We start from the raw sequence: 15,593 nt of genomic DNA on the forward strand, positions 1-15,593 counted from the left end.
TGGCTTTGTTGGCACTTGGGGGCCATCTTGAGACTCACCAGGGATCAACCTACAGAGACAAGCAAGCTGGCCAAGAATGGCAGAAAAGAGGCTGGAAAGAGCCTGAGCCCTTTGAGAACATCAGTGCACCCCAGAATTAACCATCTCCGGAAAGCCTGACCTCTGAGTTTCTTGTTCAGGTTTTTTAAAAAAACAACTTTTAATTAGATTTTAGAAGCATCTTAACTGAGAACTAGTTAGAAAGTCACTGAAATAATTCATGTGAGACCTCCACCTCCCCAAGCCCAATAGCTGAAGTATAGCAGCTCCCCAGGGAGCCAGGCTTTCAGAATAAACTCTCAGAAGCTTCCTCTCACCATGGGGCGAGAGTCTCTGGAACGAGGGGCATCACTCACCTGTCCGGTCATCATCCTTTTTCATGGGCAGTATGGTATAATTCGGATGTTCATCTGAGGCCTCAAATATCCAGGATTTGGGCTGCAGAATGGATGGGGGCCCTCTCCGAGGACTCCCACTGTCTCCAACCCATTCCCCCGACCCGTTGCGGAGCTGAACCTGCTGTAGGTACGGGATCCGGAAAATCTTGTTTTGGTCCAGGCTTAACTTCTTCAGTCTTCAATTAAGGAAAGTGAATACAGAATCTCGACATTATTATACCTCAGGGACACATACCAAGCAACTTTAGGGAAGAATATGGACTCAGTCTTGGACACTTACTCTTCTTGTGTGACCTTGAGCTAGTGACTTAGCCTCTCTGGGCCTCAATATCCCTATCTCTAAAATGGGAATAATATTTATTAACCTTTCAAGGCTCTTGTGAAGATTAAATGAGGTAACATAAATGGTTTACTGAACAAAGTCGTGTTCAGTAAATGGTAGCTGAATCCAAAGTAAAATTTCCAGGGATCTAAAACTTAACCATTTAGCCCTAACTGGTTTGGCTCAGTGGAGAGAGCGTCGGCCTGCAGACTGAAGGGTCCCAGGTTCAATTCCAGTCAAGGGCATGTACCTTGGTTGCGGGCACATACCCAGTAGGGGGTGTGCAGGAAGCAGCTGATCGATGTTTCTCTCTCATGGATGTTTCTAACTCTCTATCCCTCTCCCTTCCTCTCTGTAAAAAATCAATAAAATATATTTTAAAAAAAATAAAACTTAACCATTTAAGTGCCAGCATTTTCTTTACTTCAACCAAAAAAGCGTTAAATTTATCTTTCTGATTCTGGCTCTTTTTTCTTTTTTTCTGTCTCCTCTCTCAGGGTCAGGATCCTGTCTCTGGTAATATCTCCCCTTTCCTGCCTTTCTCTTTGTGGCTTCTAATCCAGTCACATTATCAGAAGTGCCTTTACTGATGCCTTACTTTTACGGCTGGGTTAAAGCTCAGAGGGGGAGAAATGACTTACCCAGGGCCACACAGCAGAGGTAAGTGGTGGAGTTGGAATTGAAACCCAGGCCTTTTGGCTTCCAGAGTGGCATTCAGGGTGTGAGCTAGGCTGGGGGTTATAGAGGGCCCTGCAGAGAGAGGCTTGTGGCCTTACCTCCTGAGCCCAGCCAGGCTGGCAAAGCAATTGGGGTTGGAGAGTTTGTTGTCATCCAGCATCAGTGTCTCCAGTGCTGGGAACCTCAGGATGTACCTCTTGCTTGTCAACGATGTTACAGATGTCTCCCTGTGAGTGAAAAGATCTTGGTTAATGAGCAAGGGCAGGGGACCAACTCCACCATCCCCAGGAAGAAATGGAGGATAAGGAATCAATCAAGAGGTCTAACCAACTTGGAAACCTCTCTAGTGGCCCAGAGAGGTCCCTCAGAGAAGGACCAGAACATGTTGCTCCCTTCCCCAACCTCACTCATACATAGTCTTCTATATGGAGAAAGGTTCCATCCATTCACTGATAGGCTCTGTGAGACTCGGTTGTGGCAAGATTGGGGGAAAGGGGCACTTGTAGTTCTCATGGAAAATACCAGAGTGACTGAGGCATAACTGAGTTGGGGAAAGTGTTCTGCAGGGAGAACACTGCAGATTTGGGGGTCGGGACAGACACCCGGGTATGCTGTATCACCCCAAGGATGCTCACCAGGAGAGCACCAGAAGACAACGCCCTTGACATGGACCACAGCCTTGCCACTGAGTAGGTGGGGTAAGGTAGGCTGGTTGCGGTAAGGCTAACGTGCCTTCATAAAATGCACACATCAGTGGAAAACCGAGAAGTCTCTTTTTAAACTTAAACCCTTGGAGGATTCCCAGAAACACCCAAAAGTGGAATTTAACAGGCTGAGGTCCTGAGTCACACAGATGGGGCAGGAAGTAGTGGCCTTTTAGGTACTACCATTAATGTGACCTCAATTTTGTCCCCAGGTGGATGAGGTCTAGGTAACTCTTTTTAAGTACACAAAGGCAGATGACTCAAGTCATGTTCTCATTCCATCTCCTCCATACACTCATAAACGCACACACTGACATTCAGTCACAAATACATATAGATGCATATAAGCCACAAATAGCAAGAAGGTAGGGTAACATTTCTTCAGAGCTTACTGCATTCCTGGCATCGTTTTGGGTGTTTTTTTGTTGTTAATTGCACCCCAACTGGGTCTGAGATTGAACCTGCAATGAAGGTGAAGGTATGTCCCCTTAACTGGAATAGAACCTGAGACTCTTCAGTCCGAGGGCCGACACTCTAACCACTGAACAAAATCGGCAAGGGCTGTGTTAGGTGTTTTAGATATGTCCTCTCAGAACGGCACTAGGGAAGACAAGTATTATCTCCATTTCAGATGAGGAAACTCAAACTCAGAGTGACTTGCCTATAGTCTCAAAGCTAGAAAGTGGCAGAGCTCAAACTTGACTCGAAACCCCAGGCCCTGTCCTGCAGCCCTCACCTCTCACATCGCATCTTCAAGTCCCATGTGGATTACTAGTAAAGGGTGGGGAGATGGAAGGGTAGTTGTTGCCTGTGCCAGAGAGAGCTTGATAAAGATAGGTAGTGAGTTCAAAAGTCCAAAAGGACTATAAGAGGATACTAGAGTCAGGAATATTTCAAAGGTGAATTTAGAGAGGGTACAATAGTCATTCACTCATCCATTCACACTCACGAATTTCTTTTACAAACATTTATAGAGCTGGGCACTGAGAATACAAAGAGAAAAAGAACAAATGCATTCTCTCCCTCAAGAGGCTTACAGTCTTGTGGAGGAGGTGGACACACTGCTCGCAGTGGGACAAAGGCTGTAACAGAGGTGCAGAGCAGGTGGGAGATACCCACTCTGTGAGGAAGGCCCAAGGAAGGCAACATTTAAGTTTCACCATGAAACATGGAGAGGGAATTTGCTGTGCTCTTAACCACAGTGATAGAGGGAAAGGAACAGGGAGGAAAAGGATCTCTTGGTGGCTGAACTGTAATGTATTTAGAAGCTGTGGGCAGTCATGTTTCCCACCACGGGGCCTAGACAGACACAGGCAGCTCACCTGTACAGAAAAATGAGGCAAGTCAGAGAGGAGCAGATGTGAAAGCTGACAGACCTGCCTGGCTCCCCCATAATGCCTAGGACCTACATTTAGTGTGGTCCTAAGGCATGGCTGTGAGATTCCCAGTGCTCTAGTTATAATCATGACAGTTCTGACTAGAAAGGGAACCAGTCAGATATGGTTTCAGAAAGAGCCCTGGCAGCGTGGAGGGAAACAGGCTTGACATCCAAAGACCAGAGACAACAGAGAAGGAAAGAAGCCTTTGTTCATGAATTTCAAGGTCACAGATGACTTTTTTCCTTTCTGAAAGGACCAACTTTTCTACATTGAATTTTAAATTTCTACCAGTACCTGAGAGAATTACAGGAGGGTGCACAGCAACTCTGTTGATTTATAAATAATTGGCCAACCTTTATTTTACTCCAGTGAAATACTAAACAGCTAAGAAATAAGCCTTCAGAGAAATTCCTCTTAGACCCCATAATGGAGAAGAAGCTGGCTCTGTCCTGTCTCTTGTGACAAGTTACAGTGCTTTGCCTTTTAAAAGTGTCCCCTAATTATAACATAGAAAAGTTTGTCTTAAAATAGGGGGACAGTCAGTAGGTGGGTGAGGAGGACAAGATGCATGACCGGAAGAAAGCCTCAGGCTCTCCCACTAAGCCCTTCCCAGGGCAATCCTGGGAGAAGAGCTCTTAGAAGTGGTAGGCGTCTGTTAGTAGTGGAGAGGCCGAGGTTTCCAGCTGTTCAGAGTGGTGCTATTTTTATTATACCTGCTCTTGGCCAAAGGAATTAATGGCATTTAAAATCTGACAGGTTTAACTTAATTTTTTTGTGTCTCTTTAGACGCAGCATGGGAATGGGGATCAGGAGCCCTGAGCTCTGACTCTCGGGCTGCTGCTGCTTTGCTTGCTGTCAGTTCTCGGTGGTGCCAAGCATCTCTGTATGGTGAAAGGGGTTTTCTTTTATTTTACATTGCAAGACTTTGGCTAAAATTACCGTTCAACTGACTGAACCAAGGGCTGTGGCAAACAAGATGAAATTTAGCAAGCTCTAAGGTATGTTCAAATGCCAGATCAGTGCTGTGATAAGATACAGAAAACCCACCAGGCCAAACACAGGATGAGGGAGGCATGGATTAACAGTTTACTTGAGTAGAAGAGGACTTATGATGTGGCTGCTACAAAGCTAGTGCCCTCTTAGGTGGTGCTGGGAGCACAGTGATTAGAAAAAGGGAGGTAACAATCCCCTCTGATCTGTGCTGGTCAAGCCTGAGAGAGCCGATTCGTCTGGTCCAGTGGGGAAAGGGAATAGGCCTCATGGGAGAGCTCAAGTATCAGCTGTCGGTCAAAACAAGTATGAGAGCTGTCAAAAGATGGAGTAGGTCAAATATGATTCCCTTCATGCACCCAGAGATAATAATGTGATCTATCCAGAAACGGAGACGCAAATAATTCACAATAGATGAGGTATATGCTGAAATGGAGAAAGGTGAAGAGAAAAGAGGATGGAGAAGTAGGTAGAGTCAATTCATGAAGCCTTACAAATGTTAATGGAGTTTATCTAGCACAGTGAGGAGCTGCTGAAGGACTGTAAGCAGGGAGGTGGTAGAATCAGATGTGCATTTTATTTATTTATTTATATTTATTTTTTTTCCTCCTCTGATCTTCAATTTTATGATGGGTATGGTGTGAATCTATTTTAATTTTAATGAGCTTAAGCTCCTTTTGACTCTGAGAAAGGAGTGTGGAAACCTGTGACATTGGAGGTAGCTGGCAGGTACCTGTCATGTGATTCTGGAGAAGTTCCTCAATCCTTTGGGGTCACTTTTCTCATCAGATGTGCATTTTAGAAACATCACTTTGGCTGATGGTAAGGAGGGTGGGTTAGGAGGTAAGAAACTGGAAACTGAGACCAAACAGAAACGGCAGGTTTGAGAAAAAGTTAGGAAGTACAATTCAAAGCATCTGATGACTGGATAGATGTGTGAGGGAGGGAAGAATTCAGGCATATGTCCAGGTTTCTAGCATGGAGAGCAGTGCCCACCACTGAGCCCCACTTGGCATGGCATGTCTATGAGTTTGGTATGATAAACTGGATCTATGGGATTACAGCTCAGAAGCTAGAAGTGAGGCAGAGAAATAACAGACTGAACAAGATGAGAACATTAAGAAAGAGCATAAAGATTAAGAAAAATAGCAGGTTAAGAGAGGACAACTGGGGATCACCATCATTTAAGAGGTTGATCCACAGAGCATACTGGGAGTGGACAGATGAGTGGGAAGAAAATGACAATAATATTTGTCCGGAGCCTCACAGGCTTTAAAGCACAATCATTTCAATTGTTACTCTGATGTAAGTAGGGGTGCATTTATTCTCCTGAGCTTATATGTAAGGAAATAGAAGTGTAGAGTAGTGAAGACTTGCTTTACTTTACGTAACAAGACATTTTGCTGAAATTGGAATAATGAATAAAATATAAAAACAAAAAAAGACCTATCATTTAAAAACATGTAAGGAAATATTATGCCAAAATCGAAAAATCCAGAGACAGGAACTGAGCACAAGAAGCCACTTGCCTTGAGGACATTTGCTGGTCTTGTTGAAACAGAAGGAGGGGCCTGTACTTGCAGACCCCCTATATGAATCTGCGATCCTAAAGGGATATACCCTTGGGAGAGAGTGCACCAGAACTACCTCCCTTCCCCTCATCCCATGGCCAGGGGAAGGCTGCCTTGGTGTGAACAGGAAAGGGCAATGCAGAGGCAGACTGGTACTCTCACAAAACTGTAGCCCAAATTTGTATCATCAGAGTGATTCAGAAAATATCCAGCTAGTTTAATGTCGTTTACAATGGCTCCATATTTGAGTGCCCCTAGGAACTTGGCCAAAATAAATCGAAAAGTTCACTGTATTGCAAACTAAATAATGAGTATAAATTAGAAAATAAAGACCCAAATACATATATGTGTTAAAAAAAACAATCTGCTTTAAGGCTTCTTGGAATTAACCACCCAAAATTGGGGAGGTTAATATTTGGAAGAAGAGATGCAAAGGGGTTCATGCAATATTCAGGGCCACTTTTGCACTAGGGTGTGCTGACTCCAGAAGTGGCAGAGAGGCTGAGAAAGCCTCACAACCAGAATAGAGGACCTAGGAATGAATGAATGAAAATGAGAGCTGCTCCTCTTAGCAGTATACCTAACATTCCATATGCAGCATCTTTGCTTCTCATCCTGCAACTCTGAGCTCTTCTGAGTTAGAGGTCTTAGTTTCCTAAGGAGGAATACTTTTACAGGGGACACAAGCATAGTTCCACTTAACCAGAGATTGAGTTTGCTAGTGGCCACTTGGCTTCTCTGTTCCATTGAACCAATCGGCAGGAAAAGAGGGGCTTATTATATTGGCTTGGTGGTTGGCACTAATTATCAAAAGTAGATATGATTGTTGGTATACCTTGAGGGCAAAAAGGAATATGATTGGAATCCAGGGAGTTATCTGGCATTCTTCTTAGAAGTGTCTGATTCAGTAGTCAGTTATTGCAATTTTTGGAAGATGAAAGGAGTTCTGTAGAGGGATGGTGGTGATGGTTGCACAACAATTTGGATGTACTTAATGCCATGGAAGTGTACACTTAAAAATGGTTAAGATGGGAAGGTTTCTGATAGGGAAAGGAGGAGGGTCTGAGCTAACCCTTGGACTATATACAAAATCTACGTAAGAGGAGGATATAATGGTCTTAAGTGTGGTCTCTGTAGTCAGATGGACCTGGCTCTGCCACTTACTGGCTTTGTAACTCTAGCTGAGTTATTTATCCTAACTATGCTTCAATTTCCTTGTCTATAAAATGGGGGTGATAATAGGACACCTACTCATAGGTGTGAGGATTAAATGAGTTAATATGTGTTAAGTACTACATGTGTATTATTATTATTATTAAGAGAGGAAGAACCAGTACATTCTGGCCAAAAGGCATGGCCTCAGCAAATGTGCGGGATGGGAATATGCAAAAGTTATTTAGAGGGTTCATGAAGAATAGTCTGGCAAGAGCAATATCCACAATTTACCCAGTGACCAATCAGAAGCAAGTAGAGCAACTTGCCAGACACCTGTGTCTCTCCTAATAACACAGAGGAGAGGGGACGCCCATTGAAGCCTCCCTATCCTTTGGGGTCCTGCTCCCATGGTTGCCTTCACTGGGAGCCTGTCTTTATAAGGCTTCGGAACTGCTTTGGACTATTTCCTGGGTTACTTGTACTCAGATGAAGGTTCACGAAGAAACACATAGATGGAGTCTCGGCTGTAGAACTTACTGCTCTGTGACAGCCAAATTCATTGGCAGAAAGGTGAGCCCATTGCCTGTGAGGAGCAGGACACGGAGGCGTGGCAGAATCCCGAGATCACAGATGGCCTCCGGATTCAGGCTGTTGAAGGAAAGGTCCAGGAACTACGGTGCAAAGACAAAAGAAGGGGGAACCTAAGTACTATGCAGGACAATTAATTTTCATACATGAGGTGGGAGCTAGCTACTTTTTTTTTAACTTCTGGGGGAGGGGTATCACCCACGGGCTAAAACAATCCTGAGTCTCTGGATTAATATTTAAGGTCTATCAGAGTCAGTTCCCAACCTATGTGTCAGCCTAAGCTCCCACTGCAAACCTTTATTTATCCTTTGGTGCTGGCCAAAGTGACCCCCTACCATTCCTTGCCTCGCTTTACCTAAGGTCTTCGCCTTTAGCTTTATCACTCAACCAGGAACGCCCTTTCTCCATGTATCTCAATCTAAGCCCCAAAGACCAGGTCAGCGCTGCCTCCTATAAAACCTTTCCTAACTCTCTGGCTAGATGGAATCTCTCTCGCTCTCCTCTGACTTTGAGTGCTTTATCCAGACTGCTCTGGGGCATCTTTCTCACAGTAGGCTGGGTATCTGCCATAGCTGGATATATGTCTGAGGAATAAGGATGTTAGTACATGGATGTACCTAGCAGAGTCCTGGCACACAGGAGTGGACTAGACCATAAACTCTCCGAGGTCAAGGGCCATGCCACAGTATCTCTGTATCCTTGTAACCTAGCTCAGGATCTGGCACTAAGTAGGTGCTTATCCAGTTGGCTTATAAGGATAATGACCCCACCTGTCACTCCATCATCAACCACCTTTTAACTGGCCAGATTAATGAGATGCTTGACTAGGGTCAGGAGGCCAGTCAGGAAACGGAGTTTCTCTCAGCAAGACAAAGGCAGTTGGTATAAATGATGTCAGTTCAGTCTGGAAAGCTAGCTCAGATAAGCACAGGTAAAGGTGGGGAAAATTCTTCCCTCATATCCATAAGTGGGTAGTCAACAGACCATGGATTCTACCTCCTTAATATCTCTCAAACTTATTCCCTCCGACCCATTTTTCATACAGTAGCCATAGTGTTCTTCTACACTGCAGTTCTGATCCGATTACTCCTGCCCAACCCCCTCAGTGGATCCTGGTCTCCAGAGGAGAAGGTTCAAACTCCTTAGCAAGACTTCCAAGGTTCTCCACAGTTTCTCTCCTGTTACCTCTCCAGGCCCATCTATCCACACTCTACCATTTCCCACCCTCCATTCCAACATCCTGGGCTGTCTCACCAGTGTTCCAGCTCAGGAGTTGGCACACTAAGGCCTGAGAGCCAAATCCAACCTGCTGACTGTTTTGCTTGGCCTGTGAGGTAAGAATGATTTTTATATTTTTATTTTATATTTTCAATTACATTTATTGGGGTGACATTGGTCAACATGATCATATAGGTTTCAGGCATGGGTTTCTATGTTACAAGATATTGTAACATTGTATATTGTATATTGCACCATGTGCCCATCACCCAAAGTCAAATCTTCTCCTGTCACTATATTTTTAAATGGTTGGAAAAAAAGCAACAGAATAACAACATTGTGTGAAAATTATGTGAAATTCAAATTTCAGCCTCATAAAGTTGTCGTGGAACACAGCCCTCCTCATTTGTTTTTGTGTTGTCTATGGTTTCTTCCTTCTACAACAGCACAGTTGACTAAGTATGACCATATGGACCACAAAGCCTAAAATATTTACTGTCTGGCTTCTTACAGAAAAAGTTTGCTGACCCTTGTCCTAGCTGCTTTAGCCATTTAATGTTGGGTCCGAATTTGCTTTCCACAGAATTAAGGGCGGCTCGAAGACATGAATAGTCTTAGAATCGCAGGTCAGAATTTCACAGCTGGCCCAGAATTTACAGAGGAGGAAACATAAGTCCCAGATTATTTGGCCAAGGAGGTATGCCAAAGTAATGGCAGGACCAAGACTAGAAACAAGTTCTCCTGACTCTCAGGGCAGGGCTACAGCTGACCCTTTTTCAGATCCGGTTGCAGAGAATCAAATTATGACAAAATTAAGTTTTTCTAAATTGACCTGAAGAATTTTTTTTTTAATTAAATCTTTATTGTTCAGATTATTACATTTGTTCCTCTTTTTTTCCCCCCCATAACTCCCCTCCTCCCAGTTCCCGCCCCACCCTCCGCCCTCACTCCCCACCCACTGTCCTCATCCATAGGTGCACGATTTTTGTCCAGTCTCTTCCCGCATCTCCCACACCCCTTTCCCCCCCAAGAATAGTCAGTCCATTCCCTTTCTATGTCCCTGATTCTATTATAATCAACAGTTCATTCTGCTCATCAGATTATTTATTCACTTGATTCTTAGATTCACTTGTTGATAGATGCATATTTGTTGTTCATAATTTGTATCTTTACCTTTTTCTTCCTCTTCCTCTTCTTAAAGGATACCTTTCAGCATTTCATATAATCCTGGTTTGGTGGTGATGAACTCCTTTAGCTTTTCCTTATCTGTGAAGCTCTTTATCTGACCTTCAGTTCTGAATGATAGCTTTGCTGGATAAAGTAATCTTGGTTGTAGGTTCTTGGTATTCATCACTTTGAATATTTCTTGCCACTCCCTTCTGGCCTGCAAAGTTTCTGTTGAGAAATCAGCTGACAGTCGTATGGGTATTCCCTTGTAGGTAACTGAGTGTCTTTCTCTTGCTGCTTGTAAGATTCTCTCTTTGTCTTTTGCTCTTGGCATTTTAATTATGATGTGTCTTGGTGTGGTCCTCTTTGGATTCCTTTTGTTTGGGGTTCTCTGCGCTTCTTGGACCTGTAAGTCCATTTCCTTCACCAGGTGGGGGAAGTTTTCTGTCATGATTTCTTCAAATAGGTTTTCAATATCTTGCTCTCTCTCATCTTCTGGCACCCCTATAATTCTGATGTTGGTACGCTTGAAGCTGTCCCAGAGGCTCCTTACACTATCCTCGCATTTTTGGATTTTTTCATTTTGCTTTTCCGGTTGGGTGTTTTTTGCTTCCTCGCATTTCAAATCATTGACTTGATTCTTGCGCTCCTCTGGTCTGCTGTCGGGAGTCTGTAAATTATTCTTTATTTCAGTCAGTGTATGCTTAATTTCTAGTTGGTTCCCCAATATAAGATCGAGGGTCTCATTAGTTTTCTTGTAGATCTCATTAAGTTTATCGGCGGCTTCTAAACAGTTCTTGAGAGACCTTAAAAGTGTGGTTCTGAACTCTATATCTTCCATTGACAATTTTGTCCTGTTTCTTTGTTTCCGCATTTTGTTATGCTTTCTTGGTGCACCCCCTAGTGGTCTTTGTTCGCAGTCTTATAATTAAATCTTGATTGTTGTAGCTAATTCCAGGGAGGGTTTGACCTCCAGGCCAAGTGGCTATGAGAATCAGCTGTGTCAGCAGTGAGAGAGCTTCTGTCCTCTAGGGAGGTGCTAATCTAGCCTTTGCCTGAGGCTATCCGGCAAATGCCTGTGTGCAGGGCTTGGGCGGGGCGGGTCGCACAGGATCAACAGGGTGGGCCGGAGAGAGCAGTAATGGCGGCTCTCCGTGCTGTCCCCAGTGGCTCTGCCTCTCTGAGTCCCAGCACCCGCTGCAAAGCTCGGAGAGAAAGCTGCACTCACTCTGACCGAATCCAGACAGTCCCGCTTCTCCCGTTTGAGTCTGGGTCCCTAAAGACTCGCCTGTATCTGGAGCTCAGAGTCTGCGACTCCCTCCTGATTGAAAATGCCAACCGCGCCCTCCGCCGCCAGCCTGCTCCGCGCACTCCGCACCTCAGAATTTGACTTCAGCACTGCGCCTCCTCTGAGTGTCCGTATGCGTTTCTCTTTCCTCCTAGTTGTAGGACTTCCACTCAGCCAGCGTTTCTGTGGTTCTAGGTGATGTCCCTTCTGTTTTTTGGTTTCACTTTTGAAGTAGTTGTTCAAAGCAGCAAACTCTGGCGTTTACCTATGCTGCCATCTTGGTTCTCCTCTTTTAAAACATATCTTAAATTCTCAGTAGAACCACAGTTATGCATATATCATAAACAAATTAAGAGTAGTTGATTCCATGGTCAAGACTCGATCCTATTATGTTGAGAATTCAGCTCTGGTTGCCCAAAATCAGTGGTTGCCATGGTGTGGCTTGACATCCTGACCTGAAGAATTTTACTCTGGGTGGCAGCCTTTCTGGCAAACAAGATTCCTAACCTGGCTGCTATATCTTCTGAGTCATATCACGTTTTATCACACATCAAAATATTCATTACTGTGAGTTGTAAACTCAGGACATTTGACAGGTTTATTCTTTTTCTTAGAGAGCCCTTGCAATTCCAAGAGAGATGAAATTAAATGACCGGCCAAGAGATTTGGTCTTTTCATTTATACTCTGCATCATGACTTTGGTGTGCTCTACTATGCAAATAAATTCCCTTGGGTAAGGTTGGGTCTGCTGGATAAATACAATCCATCAGAAGCTAGCTATAAAAATAAAAGGGTAATATGCTAATTAGACCAGATGTCTTCCGGACATCTTTCTGGACGTCCTTCCTGAAGAAGCCGGGGCCTGGAAAAAGCCAGCCCGGGTCCCAGGTGCCTGCCGGCGGCCAAAGGAGGAAAGCCCGGGACCCGAGCACTGGAGGGCAGCCAGTGCCGGCAGATGGGGGAAGAAAGGCTTACTCTTGCATGAATTTTTGTGCATCGGACCTCTAGTCAAACTATAAAGTAGAGCCTCCAAGAAGTCAGTCATGATCAACCCGTAGAGCCAAGCTAGTCAGCTGTGGGATCAGAGCCCATAGTCATGTCCCCTCCCCATGGCCCATTGGCACTTGAAATAGGGGTTTAAAATAGTAGGTGTAAGGAAACGAAGATGCCTGGCACGATGCATGACTTGAAGGAGCTCAGTAACTACCTTTTTAGAAGTAAAATAATGAATAAATGGAAGTTCATAAGAAGCTCACAGGCCTGTAGGTCAGGGTAATGGTTCCCTGTATCTCTGGAGGACCTGGAACCTGTTTCCCACGATCTATACTAAAATCTAGTGTAAGATGTTTTTCACATAGCACACACAATTGCATCAGTTGTTGTAAACTTGCTCTCTCTGTTTTATTGGACTTTTAGGACAAGTCTGAGGACCACTCCTGTTCTCAATCATAGAAATCCCTGTTATCCTTAGTATAACGTGAAAAGGCAGAGAGGAGGTACCAGTACAGTCAGTATGGCATGCTTTAAGAATGCAAGGATATAACTGTATATAATCCATTTTAGGGGGACTGCCATCCCAAACAGTCAAAACTTTGACATATAAAGGACATCAACTTCTTAAATATTCACTCTGTGGAAGGTCTTTTCTTGCTGCCACCCCACCCCTTCCCCAGATTAAGTGGGGGCTTTTGTGAAGAAAGACTAACCACTGATGTTTGCAGATTAAATAATTTAAGTTACCAAGTATTTGGGGTCAACCCCAAGGCTCATGACATAGACATTTTGCTGAGGTGTGAATCGGAAACACTTCTGCTATGAGGCCAGCGTGCGGGGAAGAGTCCACTATTCAGCAAGGGAGCCTGGCCAGGTGCCCAGCCCCGCACCTCGCTCCAGCTCTCCAAGTATACACTGAGTCTCAGGCAGTGACAAAAGCTCTGTTTCTTTGTGAAAAGTGGCACTAGGTTTTCATGAAGTTGAAGAGATGATCAACTTGAAGTATAAGAACACACATAGAAAATGCATGACTACAGGAAATTTAATTTAGGAGAAAGCCAAGAATGCAAGCTAATTTTTCTGTATTTTTGAATCTGGAGTTTAGAGAACAGCTGTGGATGTTCAAGTGTAAAGAGCCTGCTATAGAACTGCTAAAAGTCCTATTTTGCTTCATGTGGACTAGACCTATAGCCAGCCTTATCTAAGCCGGATGGAACCAATCTGGCTCACTCACACCAGGGTGGTCTGTGGTATCGTCCACATGCCTCTAGTTCAGCTGGTCCAATCTGCTGTACCTAGCACTTAACCCCCACTGGATCCAGGACCCCCCTCAAGCTCTCCTTCCTTTAATACTCTGTTTAAACTCACTTTTCTGCAGACCCCTTTGGATCTGACCTTTGGGAATTATTTTCCAGGGCCCTGCACCGTGGCCATAGGAATAATATATTCTCATCTATTTGCTACTGCTGCCACCACCACCACCATCAATCCCATTACCCCCATCACTACCATCAACCCCACTACCCTCCCCAGAGGACTGCCCTGAAGCAGGGGTCTGACTTTCAAGGCCCAGAAAGCCCCTTCCCAACAGTTGTAAGCAGGCAAGAGAGACCGCTACACCCATTCCTTACAGGGAGACAGGTGGGCACCAAAAACTCCCTACCTCCAACTTACTTCCAAGAACTTAAAGTCTCCATGTTTCACGTGGATTGTTTTGACTCTGTTAAACGCAAGCTCCAGTTCCCTTAAGGCTGGAAACGTGTGAAATGCCTCTATAAGGGGTGGAGGAGAAAGAGAATCTTCAGCTGGTGAAGGACTTAAGATAACGATATTAACAGTGGTCGTTTACTGGGTTCCCCAGGGGTTGGGCCAGGCGCTGGGTACGGTGCTTTGCATGCATGACCCCTAAGTCTCTAACAATCCTGAGAACTAGCTGAAGAATGAGAGGCTCAGCCTGGCTAAGATTTGCTAAAGTAGAATTTCTGGTAAGTGAGGGGCCAAAAGTTGGCTCTAAGACTGCCTAACTCCAAAGCCCATTTTAAACATTATAATAACGTATAAAATAAAAATAATAATTTCTGATCATACAAGTAAAACATGTCCACCAAAAAAGTAAAAAACACAGAAAATAATAGTTTCCTTTAATCTCAATATTGAGATAACTATTGAAAGTTTCATGTATATATTCCAGACTTTTTCTCATGTGTCTACTGAAACACACACACACTTCTTTTTTACAGAAATGGAATTATATCATTCCCACTGTACTATGACTTGCTGTTTTCCCCCTTAACAATATGACTTAAGGATTACTCCATGTCAAAACTATAGATCTGCATAATGTCTAAATTATGTTCTACAATATAGACATGCCCTAGTTTATTTAACCATTCCCCTATTGACAGCTTTTAGGCTACCTGGATAAAAGGTAAAAACACTTCCCCTTCTGCATGACAACTGGACCTTGGGTTAACTTTCTAGTCTGTGCCCCTGTAACCTGGAACAACTGGTATGATAACCATGTTATCACTGTGATAAAAATCACATCTGGATTAAGAGAAACTATAAATGGGCAATAAATACCTGGTGGCGACACTAAACTTTGGGCTTCCCTGTGTGTGGTGACTCCTATACTTGGACATGTCCTTTGCAGAAACTCTAGGAGCTATGTCCACGGAGTATTACAGTGGCTATTTGTTCCAGTGGGAAATGACGTTTTTAAGCCAGAATGGCTCCTACATCCACCCACTGAGAGTTTCATTGTCTTGGACCTGACCTGGTGGCCACAGATGACTCACTGATGGTTACATGGACTGCTACACGAAATGCTATGAGGCCTTCACTGAAGAGGAACTGGTGATGTGTGTGGCTATGTCGAATTACTTAGCTCCTTCTAAGTGAACCCAGTGCCAAGTGTGGCCTATGGTGGTCTTTTAAGTCAGAATGTTCAGTAAAGCCTAAATTTTAAAAAGTAGATATTTCAGGATATTTCCAACGAACATCCTGTACAAGTGTGTTTCTGTAGAATAAATTCCGGGAAGTGGAGCAACTAGATGAAAGGCAATGACTGTTTTAAGAAAAACTGTCAAATTGCCTTCCGAAG

At 44.1% G+C, this 15,593-nt stretch overlaps 1 protein-coding gene across 1 annotated transcript in view; it reads right to left on the bottom strand.

Annotated features, from left to right (window-relative positions):
* Positions 1-15,593, bottom strand: part of XRRA1 (X-ray radiation resistance associated 1) — a gene marked incomplete at its 5' end in the record, with an annotated part of 51,313 nt that overhangs the window by 24,670 nt on the left and 11,050 nt on the right. Inside the window, 4 exons of the mRNA XM_081098833.1 lie at positions 396-613; positions 1,536-1,664; positions 7,774-7,907; positions 14,165-14,262. Coding sequence (XP_080954959.1) covers positions 396-613; positions 1,536-1,664; positions 7,774-7,907; positions 14,165-14,262 — 579 coding nt within the window. The remainder of the gene's footprint in view (positions 1-395; positions 614-1,535; positions 1,665-7,773; positions 7,908-14,164; positions 14,263-15,593) is intronic.

This window comes from Myotis nattereri (assembly GCF_964212035.1).
Source record: "Myotis nattereri genome assembly, chromosome: 9".
Classification (NCBI taxonomy): Eukaryota; Metazoa; Chordata; class Mammalia; order Chiroptera; family Vespertilionidae; genus Myotis; species Myotis nattereri.